Below are 12,280 nucleotides of genomic sequence, written 5' to 3'. Positions count from 1 at the left end.
TATCAATTGCGTTGAGAAACCAGCTGATCAGATCCATATTCCTTAAATTTTTGGAAAATATGTAAAAAGAGGCTTCGAAAAAGGAAAGGCGGGGGGGGGGCGCCAGGAGACAGAGAGAAAAGAAACACGTCCGCCTTCCACCAGGAGCAAGAAAAAAAAAAAAAAGAGCCACAACAAATACAGCCACAACAGACAGAACAGCACCTTTGAAAAATTAGAGAACGATACTTTATCAGTTGCTAAGAAAAGTTCAAACACACAAATATCTCCTCTGTTGATATGCGCTGTACGGTATTTGTTCTGGATTTATTTTATTTACTTACCTAATGGACGTAAAGTAGTGACAGACACAGTGTGTTAGTTACACATACAACAAGAAGACTGTAACTCACTGCTCTCGTGCTCATCTGTCCACACAGGACTTCCACCTGCTGTACGAGGAGGCCCGTTATTACCAGCTGACGCCCATGATCAAGGAGCTGGAGCGCTGGAAGCAGGAGCGTGAACAGCGGCGGATGGCGCAGCCCTGCGACTGCCTCGTGGTTCGTGTCACGCCTGACCTCGGCGAGAGGATCGCCCTGAGTGGGGAGAAGGTTCTCATAGAGGAGATCTTTCCCGAGACTGGAGACGTTATGTGTAACTCCGTCAACGCTGGCTGGAACCAGGACCCAACACACGTCATCCGTTTTCCCCTCAACGGCTACTGCAGGCTCAACTCTGTCCAGGTAACACCTGAATATTTATTTCAAAAGGATAAATACACACTAAAAGTATACTTCCTTCAATGCAAGGGGTTTTATCATTACACTGTAGATGTTATAGAAATAAAACTGAGATACATGAGATAACCTGTGTGCCTTTATGGTACAGAGTCAATATTTTCTATTTGTGGTACTAAAATAATTCCTGTTATGGTCAAAATGCAGTTCTAATGATTTTTCTGCTCAGTTTTTATTTGTTATGCAGAGACCTAATACAATCTCGTTTGCAAAAATAATGGTGTAAATGGGCTAATCTAACAGTGAACTGCATATTCTTTACTTAATAATAAATGTGACCCTGGATGTTATTGCTGAGGATACAAAATAAGGGTCTTGACTTGTGCAAAGAAAAACCTGCTACCAAATTCAGTCAGTTCAAGCATGGCAAGGATTATAGATGAAAATCTGTATTTTGTCTGTAGTGTTGAAGGTTAAAAGGGCTCGTTTTGTTTCCGGCACGCACAGAATTATCCAGAATTGAAACCTTTGAGACGAAATGACACCCAGGACAAGTTTTCAAATTGAGCATTGGAAAAAAAGAACACAATGAATCACAAAACTTTTTCTAGGCAAACAGTAAAAAATCAAACACAAAAAACGTCATATGATGGATTAATTGTGTAGTTTCCATCCAACAGTAAATAGCCAACAGTTGGAGTGTGGTTAATACACAAAAAGACTTATACAGTAACACAGCCATTTCAAAACAGATCGAAAAATGCACGTCAAAATATAAATTCTTTTTTTTTTTACTTGTTACCATGTCTAACTTTAATTAAGTGAACCCTTTGTAGGAATTTTGGCTTCATGCTGTAGTTTGGCATCTTGTTTCTGATTAAATTCAGCTTTGTAGAAGTTGTTTGGGTTCAGTTTTATGCAGAATTTAAAGAAAAAATGTCTGTCTTAAATGGTGCCGAAACTTTTCTGTAAGCAGCTGAGATGATGCATGGCCCTTGATGTTGCATTTTGTGTACATGTAGAGAGATAGAGAGAGAGAGAGAGAGAGCGCTTGGTGGTTTCCCTCAGTCAAAAGTTGGGCTCCTTGTCTTTACAGCTCATGGATGCAAAATCTGAAAGATGGAAAGGAGGGGGGGAAGTAACAGTCTCACACCACAGGCTCGATATAACACACTTTTAGTGCCCACAGCCATGAACAGACTAACACACAGAGGAGTCTTCACCCCTCCAGCACCAAGAGAGCGCCTCTCCCAGGCAGGATGGTACGCTCTGACACCTCTGTACCCCCCACACTTCACCCCCTCTGCCAGTGTGAGAGACCACCTCCAGGGAGGTGAGCGCAGCGTGCGGGACAAAGCATGTGTGGACTGTGGCCATGTTTTCCTGCAAAAGAGAAGAAAAAAAAAAAGAAAAAGAGGAGGAATGGAAAGGGGGGAAATGATATGCATAATTTACGCTTTACTCCTTTTTAAGACACAGCTCCTTTTTTTTTTAAAAAAAAGACTCCAATATAACACCGCTTAAGGCAATTGAAATACACGTATTGCATTTTTTAATACCATACTTACAATTTCTCAAACAGCCTAAACCAGTTTATACTTCTTTTATAGATTTTTAAATGACTTACAATATAATTAATTGGCCGCATCAACTAACACAACATTTCCTCTGCTCTGTTTACCAGCGAGACTGGTTACAGGATGTGAGCTCATCTGAAAACCGCAATTTGACTTTACCATTTAGTTTAGTTTTTTTTTGTTTTTTTTTTTTAGGTGAGGGAGCAGAAATCCTCTTTTCAGACAAACAGCTTGTAGCGGGAAGAGCTGGATGTTCAAGGTTTCTCTCAGAGTGATGCTCCTTCTTGTTTCAAATTATAAGGAGGTGTGAGTGTTGGTGACGGTCTCCTTAAGACAGATGGATACAGAGGATTTAAATAAAAAGCACAATTAAAAGCAAAAAACGCACACATACACATACAGGCACATACCCAGCTCACTGAGCCAATGTCGATTAGGACGTAAGAAGCAGATGGAGGTGTGCTTTTTTTTTTTTTTTTTTTGATTTGTAAGAGAAGATTTTCCTAACAAACTCGCTCATTCTGTCCTGTCTCATTGTTGCGTGAAGGTACGAGAAGGTTAGGAAAGTAATCCTCGTTTTACCTGGAAGACAATGAGGTTTGATCTGATTTTAGGCCCGGGCACCGACCCGGGGGAATAAACACACAACCACACCCTGCCCACAGAGGAAGAAAAAAAAAAAAAAAAATTGTAAAATGTGTTGATAATGCAACACTGACAAAAAACCTGCTCACTTTCAGACTGGACATGTTTTTGAGGAAGTTTTTGAGAGAACAGAGACAGATTAATGACAGGAGTTAAATTTAAACTGTTTTAGATGATGGGAACAGATAGTTTATTGAAACTAAGGTACTGCTGCTGTCATGCCTGCAGCTGGAAACTAAGACTTTGTGATTCACTGGTCTGAGTACAATAACACAAGACTGAACATTTAACTGCACACTGAGTACTGTTTTTTAGTTCTGCTTTTCTCCCATCATTCTACTTAAACAATCTCAAGAATCATCTTTTCAAAGCTATTATAGCAACTTATTTATGCTGTTGAAAATGGTAACTCTGCCATTATTTTCTACCTGTCCATGGGAAGAAAATCTGCACTATTGGTGCAAATTTAGCCCCTTTTTTTGTACTTTTCCATGAAAGACAAAGTGAGAACAAACAACTCAACCTTGGCAATTTATTGTCCACAAAGTCGTGAGAGGAATTTCGGGAATAATGCAAACCACCTGCGCTGTGATGTAGATCCAGCACAGAGGAGCAGAAAGAAGCACTGAATGGAGGGAAAATATTTAGCCAAAGAGTCACAGAGGTGTACACACCCAGCGTCCCAGCGCTGGAGCCGGGGCTGCTGCTCCATACATCACCATGATGAAGCACTCAGATCAGTCCAGAGCCAATCCGTCCTTCATCAATGTGACAGCAGTCGCAGTCGTAGAGAAGGGCCTATCGTCCCCCCCTCTCCCTCCCTCGCTGCCCAGGCAGGGAACGCAACGCGTCGCAACACTCTCTAACGTGTCACACTGCCACTCCATCAATCCTGAACCGGCTGAAAGGGGAGAGCAAAGCCCATCAGAGCAGACAAGGCCACACAAACACCTCAGCAGTGCTCCTCAGAGGCCTGAGTGGCAGAGTAAAACAATAACACGGCTGTAGTTTGGAGGTCCCTCAACTCACTGTGCAGCAGAACAGCACAACTCCAGGCTGAACAAGAAGCAGAGGATTCTTCAGTGTAAAGATAAAACCCGGACACCTCTGCCTGCTGAAAGCTCACAGAATTCCTGCAAGAAAAATCTTTAGAAAGTGTTTCACGTCTTTATTGGACACAGTATAATGAATGAACTTTTTTTTAAAGTAATCAAATCAGTAGGACATTCTTTCACAGTTTAGTCAAAACAATAAAACAAAGAAAGTGACAAAATCATTGAATATGTACTTAGACACAAAGCATCCTACATGTTTTATGTTTACACTTTTATAGCAGAAATGCAGCCAGCAAAGGCTGAAGAGGTACTTTTAAGTTAAAAATGCCAATTCCACAATTAGGAATCTATTCTTTTACAAATAAAAAGTATTTATTTATCAGGCTGCTTTTTTATTACATATTCTTATTTATGATGAAGTGCATATTATATAGCTGGATATTTGGTGACAGGTTGATGTGGAAGCAATGCTTTTTATTATTATATTTGACTAGGTGATTCTAAAAGTTTGATCCACATTGATTAAATATATATATATTAAGCCTCATTACACAGTAAATCAGAATATAGCTATGAAATGGATAAATTTAAAGTGAGGGTAAAAGTAAAGATATAATAAGTCCTGAGGTCAAAGCTGACTTGGAGTTTTGTTGTTGTTGAAGAATGAACTAACCCTGAACATCTTTCTGTTGGGCTTGGTCTGAATTTACTCTGTTGAGGTTAAGTTGCACACGTCCAATAACCTGAACATAAATGTGTGAATAATGGGACAATTTAAAGTATCCCTTTGCACAATGAACTAAGTGAGATCAACATGCTCATCTGTTTGAAAAAAAAAAAACCCAACTAAACTCCACAGTTAGTGTGTTTTTGTGACTTCTGAGTCCTAAAGAAGCTGGCAGGTGGCTCAGAGAATTAGAGTTGGAGCCTCGCTGCTGCCTAATTCCAGATGCTTGTGATGATTAGTGGATTAGATGCAGAGGCTGCAGTTAGCGTTCTTTGTCAAGACTGTGCATCGTTGAACAAAAGCGACCTCCTGAGTGCAGCGGCCGTCAAACTTTTCCGCCTGTGTTCGTCGCATGTGTCAGTCATAGCAAACGTCTTCCAGCGCCTCCTGAGAGGCGTTACGAGTTTCTGTGCGCTCCTGTAGCCATCAATTTTACATTATGTTCCCGTTTCCAGCCTTGAGACTCATTCGCTTTGATTCCTGCCTCACTATCTTTGCTGCGTTGATGAGAAGTTGGAGAAGTGCGACCCATGGCGACCCCCAGCTGAGTGGCAGCTCTTTCAGCCGGGTAAATGTGGAGTGGTGTACATTTGTTTGAGAGGAAGATCCCTGTGCCGTCAAGTAGAGAAAACGGTTTAATATGTTCAGAAGCATAAGATCACGGGGGGATGGGGGTTGAGGAGACGCTTTTAATCTGCTTCAGTCTCACAGGCAGAAAGAACAGACCGAAGTGACGAAGTTCAACAAAGAACCAGCAAACTCTGGTGAAGTGCCGTCATATCCCCATTTTTCGGTTTGATTCCGATTTCCTGTTTTTAGAGTAGTAATGATCGTGACGTAAACTGTGGGCCGTTACAAGCCCAGAGGGAAGTTTGCCTTTCAGTTCAAAGTGCTGGACATAAAAAGGGAAAAAAATAAAAATAAAAAATGAGAGAGAGGGAGAGAGAGAAACTACCAATTAGCAATAATTCCATTCCATTGAAATCATCGTGCCCAGAACGAGACTTCAACCAATCAGATAGCATGAACAAAGCTTGTTGGTAAAGTTTTTTTTTGTTATGGTTTTGCTCAAGTGAAGCAGGAAAGTAAGCAGAGAAATCTGCATAAATACAACATAAGCTGGGATCTGAAAGCCTGCGGTCACAGGAATGTAGTGCTGAACTGAGCAACCAGACATGTTTGAGCTTTTGAGGGTGTGCGTTTCTTTCTCTTGTCAGCAGGGATTGATTTCAGGACATTGTCCTGTGGACATTGGAAGCTTTTTGCTTGGATACAGCTTAATTATTCTGTGTATTGTTTATCCCCCCATGGCACTAATTCACTGTGACAAAACTGAACGTGAAGTTTTTTTTATGGCCTTTTATACTCATTACAGTATCCTTGAGTCAGTTACAACCATCTATAATAATATCCTTAAGTGTTGCCGTGTGTTAATCATAAAAGTGTTTCTCAGACTATCTTTATTGATCAGGCTGTTCTCCTCTGTGACCAAATTCGTTGCAGAACATGACAGAGTCCCACATGTGTTAAGAAATTATGTGCGTGAGTTGGGGGTGGGGGGTGGGGGGGATGCAATGTGATGCAATGATCAAAGAAGACTATGTAATATCATTTCCATAATCGTTAGGCTCCTCTGTCGTCTGTCATGGATTTGGGAGCGTTTGATGCTTGGGCAGGTCTCTTAATTAGCCATCGTCTCCATCAGCTGCCTGCCGCCCCCTCTGTCTCACAAATTACAGAGTTTATCACAATCATATGGCCAGAGGACGAAAAGAGGGAGGGGGGCGGACTCCTCCAACTGGTCCTCTCCACTTACAAGCAGTACACACATTTTAGTTTTAATGAGTGGGAGGATGAGGATTAGAGGGTTTCAGGTTTCAGGTTTCAGGTTTGTTCAACAAGTGTACATGTTACCTTATGGGTTTGTAATCTTCCAAATGTGTCTGATTTTGCCCTCCTTTTTTTGTGAGGCTACAGGCCTTCGTCTCGGAGGCTTAAACACCCAAGTTTGGCCTCTGATGGGGCTCACACTTCTGTAATTACAGAGGTCTTCCTTCACCGTGTGTCAGTGTGTGCAGGCACGTTGAAAATATCATTCTGTTTCGTGTGAACCTCTCTGACTCTGTATCTGGCAGAAAGGGTTAGCCCTTGGCGAGACCTTTCATTTCAATGCGCTGCACACTCCATTAAAAGGAAAGGAGAATAAGTAAATACACATCACTTCTCTCACTGGGATTTAGAGATATATACCCCCTCCAAAAAAAAAAAAAAAAAAAAGAAGAAGAAGAAAAAAAAAACAACATCCCACATGGTTTACAGCAGATGAGGAGAGAAAAGTGATGCTGGAGTTCACGTGTTTGTGTCTGAGCGCATCTCTATTTGGACGAGTGTGTGTCGGTGCCCAAACCAGAGGGCTAACATGAATCCCCCTCAACCCCCCACCCCCCGCCAACTCCTGTTTTCTCCCTGCAGCTCCAAGACTTTGTCCTCCTCACACAGATCAGCCTCATCTCCCTCCTCATCCTCATTCCACGCACGTCGCGCTGTCTTTCGCTCACGGACCTCACTTCTCCTCTCACCCCGGCCTCATTACTCAAATTAGGAGCTCCAGTAATCACCACGCCGAGCTCCATTCAGCTCCTTAACACACCCCGCTCACACACACACGCGCGCACACCAATGCACTCAGCTTTCCACATCCCTTTGAGCTCATGCCCCTCAGTTCAGTGGCCAATCCAGCACAAGCCGCATGAATATTGCAGAGGTGGTGTGATGTTGGGAATGCCCTCTGGTTTTTATCACTTTGTGTGATTGGATGGAGAGGAGGAGGTTTAATGACACATGGTGCATGTTGTGACTGATGACTATCTGAAGATGTTCAACACTTTTGGAAACACACTCGCCCATCAGTATTCCTCTCATGTCCGATTCCTTAATATTATTTTATCTCCTGCAACAACCTAAGCTAAGTTACCATCGTATATTACAATGAGACTGGGGGTAGGTTGTGGCTCTAAAAACCTTCTGGCTCCAGACTCACATTCAGCAAGCATCAACTTGTTTTATAAAACACTAAAGCACTGAATCTTGTCATTATCGTGTTGTTAGCTAGATTTACTTCGTCTGAACTCTGCTCTGTTTGTGCTTCTGAAACAAGTTCGATGTTAGGTCAATATTAGTCCCCAAAAGAGGTATTTATGTCCAATAAACTTTCACGTATGACTCTCCAGCTCCAGCCTTTTGTCTAGGCCTGATCATTTTGTTTGAAAAGAAAGAGAGAAAGAAAGAAAGAAAGAAAGAAAGAAAGAAAGAAAGAAAGAAAGAAAGAAAGAAAGAAAGAAAGAAAGAAAGAAAGAGAGCGAGAGAGAAAGAGAGCGAGAGAGAGAGAGAGACTGCAATGTGCAACAAATAAATTAAGGCTTCAAAGACCCTACTCCACAATCCAGTGGGTGGCATCATGGTGACTTCTTATTTACTGTCTGGTTGTCATGATAACCACAGACTGGACTACTAAGAATAAGAGACTTGAATGTGCTTTATTAACACAAATGTGTAACCATGTTTTCTTTTTTTTTTATTCAAAAGCTAGTCTTTAGAGTTGTTTTAGGACGATTTAAGGTCTTTAACTATTGATATTTAAAGTAGTTTGACCTGTTGGTCTAGGTTTAGCTAAATGAGGGTTATGCGAACACTGAAATCGCATCTATCAGTGGCACAGTGCCGACTAGAAGCCACCATCAGAAACAGAAAGTTACGGATAGTTTAACACATAAGTTATCATGGGACGCTGTGATTTATGGGAGTTTGTAATTATTTTTAAACTGGTAAATTAATCAAAATATGACAATATTTCAGGTTAATTAATGACCTTTAAAGGTGTTGATAGAAGTCTTTATTTTCTTCTGATACAGCCTCTAATAACTAATTTGCCTTTTGTCTCTCTTGAGATGAGATAGTTTCCTCTATCCAACAAAAGTTGCATATTTTTGCACTTTGAGTAAATTAAACCAAGAAAACCTAGTAAGTTAAAACATGATAATAGATGAAAAAATAAATGTTTTTATAAAGAGCAAGACAAGCTGTGTGATGCAGAAATTTTTTTTACAATTTTTTTTTTCTCTAATTTGGCACACACAAGCATATTTACAAACTTAAAGCTGCATCTTTCCTTGTGAAATTTCACCCTTCCCGTCCCTTTGTCCTCTCCGCAGGTTCTGGAGCGTCTTTTCCTGAAAGGTTTCAGCGTGGCGGCGTCCTGCGGCGGCGGCGTGGACTCGTCCCAGTTCAGCGAGTACGTGTTGTGTCGCGAGGACCGGCGGAGTCTCTCAATCAACACGCCCATCAGGATAAAACAAGAACCCCTGGACTAGAGATTTCTGGGACAGGGAACTGGCATCACCTCCTCCCGCACCTGTTCTCAACACTCTTTCGATCATTTCATCCCACCCCATCCCACCAACACCTCCCCCCCTCCCTATCCAAGGACCACAGCCACTCCCCCACTATACCTAAGTATTAGCAGAGGCTTGTTAACCTCGCCAGCTCTGCAGAACTCTGAGGGGAATGTAGAACCAAAAAAATAAGAAAAAAAAAGCATCAGCAGCTAAAGCTTTTGATTTACAGTGAATAACACCCAAAGAATCCGGGACTGTGACGACAGCACCTCACAGATCACCATTTTTAGCTCAGTCACTTGTAGATTTCTCCACACAGACTTGAGAAAAGGTTGTCTCAAATCTTTTCGAGGGACGAATCCCCCCCCTCGCCCACCTGAACCTCAGTTTTCTCCGCCTCTCTACGACTTTTTCACCTCTGCATCTGTGAGACCCATGTCGTTTCTGACTGGTGACACGAGGGGCCTGCTGTGGTCCAGGGACGTTTTGGCAGACAGGATGACAAGAAGAGGACACAACCTAATTTTGAGAATCCCCACTAAAGGCCCTCCAAAAACCAGGACCCCATCACCCCCTCCCCCATCACACAGGCCTGGCTTTAAACCTCGCCGGACACCAAATCGTTTGTTAAACTGATTGTTCTTTAAGGCTTTTCATTGTTGTTCCTAAAGTTATTCTTCTTGCTCCCTTTGCTGTTTTTATCATGACATGGTGTAAACAATTATTATTAATAGGATTATTTTTAATGTCTCTTTTTTTTTTTTCCTTTTTCCAAAATGAAGGACGTAAGAACATTGTATTCATTAGGCTTTGAGAGCTTGCGAGGGAGCGTTTCCTGGCAATAGCTGCAGAAACTCGTGTCTGCAGGCTATGTGGCTAAAGCAATCTGACTGGCAATGAATCCCGAGCCAGAAAAACTCCCATTGTTCAAACGGCAAAATGGAAGAAAACCTAGATGTTTCAACGTTGTTTTTAATCAAATGTGTTCCAAACAGAAAGAAAAGGCTTGAGGATTTCTGCGTATTCGCTCTAAAACATATCTGGCGATTGGAGTCTCTCGCAGGAGCATGAAACGTTTGCCCGCATTTTAGCACAAGTTTCATGAGCTTTTGCGAGTTTAAATTTCAGGACAAAATTGCACAATCTGCGAGTGAAGCGGCAGTTTCGTCGAGTTAGAATGTTAAAGACTTGACCGGGGCGGAGCTGACGTTTACGGATACGTCTCAACACGAGGCGTACTTTAAAAGCTTAATGTCTCTTTGCACTTAAACATTTCCCACAAAGCTGCCCTCTTCTCTCGAGACACTTGTTTGAACCCAGGGAGCAGCGCCAAATACGGCTGTTTATCTTCTCTCTCTTCTCTTTCTTTTTTTTTTTTTTTGTAGACTGTGAGAATAAAGCATTAAAAACAAGGGATAAAAAAAAAACATCAAACAGAACAAACATTTTAGACACTGATATAGATAAGGTGCCTGTTTTGTTGATTGTACAAACTCAAAAGTAATCTTGTTGCAGTTTAAAGCAAAATAAATCAAGATGCATTATTCAAAACAGCATGAAGGACACCAACATTTGATCCTCTGGGGCTCCAGACTTGACGGTTTAGCTGAGAACAGCTCACAGTACCTTCAGACCAAGTTTGAGCGACAAATGGTTCAATATTGTCACTTCTAAGTCACGATTATTCCACACACACACTCGTATGGTTGAACTCAAAGTATTCCCAGCGTCAGCATGTTGTTCACAAAGAGGCGAGTGGGCAGCATTTACTCTGTCCTGCTCTCATTCTTTTGCTCTTATTCTCAACATTTCTGGATCAAAGACAGAAACAAGAAAGGCCAAGTTTTCTCGCTTTTTTTTTAAATTTTTTTTTACTTTATTTATTTATTTGTGTATAACTTACACATGCTGTTTCTTCCACTCCGAAAGGCTGAGGAGAAAAGGCATGCAGCTTATTCTGATCTTTGCGGGTGCTGGCAGTTGCTCGAGTTAAACCGGGGCTTTTAGTAGTTCATTAAACACGGACTGTAGCTGTTATGTTGTCCTAAACAGAGTGTGTGCTCTTTCTGAATGCCGCTGGTTTAGCAGGACCAGCAAGTGGATAAATATGGACTTTGGGGTAAGTGTCACACCAGGTCCCAGAGCGAGCCTTCCTTGGAGGTCTTTCTCCCAATCTAGCCCATCTTTGTTCTGACCTGCCAGTGGCCTGCGCCTTTACATCCAGTCACCTCAAAGGGAATGGTCAACCAGGCCTTTCATGAGCCGAGGCATGTCTTCTCAGCCCCCCCACCCCCTCTGCTTGCCTCCCTGAAGGCCTCCATGATGCCAGTAGAAACTCGGGTTGCACCCCCTGCTGATGTGCCACGCACCGTACCCCATTTACAAAACGCTCTCCTATACGCTGCAGCTCGTCGGACCGCACTACTAACGAGTCAAACTACAGCTGCACTTAGAACATGCTGCACAGCCAGGCCACTCGACTGCTGCTGACCTCAAGACATCTAGAACTTCAGGTTGAAATGATCAGGGCAGCCATACTCCCACTGATGTGCCAGTTTCAAGAGCATTTGTCAATTAATAACACTGACAACTCGAACGTATACATTTAAATAAATAAATAAATAAAGGAACTACGATCTCAATATGGGTTCCGCTGACTGCAGTGATCAAACCTTAGACGCCCTTTCTTGACTCAGCATTTAAATGACAACCCAACTACAGAGCCAGACAAACTTGACAGGACTGGAAACTTCAGACATGTTCCCTCACGCCAACTCCTGTTTTCAGATGAAGTACCAGTCAGTGTTCAGCCGGTCCACATGGCTTTCACTCCACCCCTGAAGCGGGTCACTTGTACAGTTTCTGTATATTGAATTATCAGGACTCTATAGGCTTTATGGGATCCTCGTGTTCTTGAGAGATCTTGTAGTCCTCCATCACGGAAAGAACTAAAAAGAATTTCAAAACGTAACATTGTGTACATATGGATTAAAGCATTTCAAAGGGTATAATAAGGTGCAAATGTATATTATTTAAAGTGTTTAAAACAATTAGACTGTGGTATTAAAGGGCATGTGTTCATTTACAGTGTCTCCATTTGACTTTTCTTGCATATTTGCGATAATAAAAGGATGTACTGTATAACTGAAGTGTGTCGCATTGC

The 12,280-nt window shown here is 42.0% G+C and overlaps 1 protein-coding gene across 3 annotated transcripts in view; it reads left to right on the top strand.

Annotated features, from left to right (window-relative positions):
• Positions 1 to 12,266, top strand: part of LOC108243332 (BTB/POZ domain-containing protein kctd15) — a 27,411-nt gene extending 15,145 nt beyond the window's left edge. For all 3 annotated transcript variants that reach the window (XM_017428693.3, XM_017428692.2, XM_017428691.3), the window contains 2 exons: positions 420 to 725; positions 8,935 to 12,266. In XM_017428693.3, the coding sequence (XP_017284182.1) occupies positions 420 to 725; positions 8,935 to 9,093 (465 nt within the window). In that variant the 3' untranslated portion in view covers positions 9,094 to 12,266. The remainder of the gene's footprint in view (positions 1 to 419; positions 726 to 8,934) is intronic.
• Positions 12,267 to 12,280: the final 14 nt, after the last annotated feature.

The sequence above is a fragment of the Kryptolebias marmoratus genome, linkage group LG15 (assembly GCF_001649575.2).
Source record: "Kryptolebias marmoratus isolate JLee-2015 linkage group LG15, ASM164957v2, whole genome shotgun sequence".
Taxonomy (NCBI): domain Eukaryota; kingdom Metazoa; phylum Chordata; class Actinopteri; order Cyprinodontiformes; family Rivulidae; genus Kryptolebias; species Kryptolebias marmoratus.
This window is presented reverse-complemented; position numbering and strand designations above follow the sequence as displayed.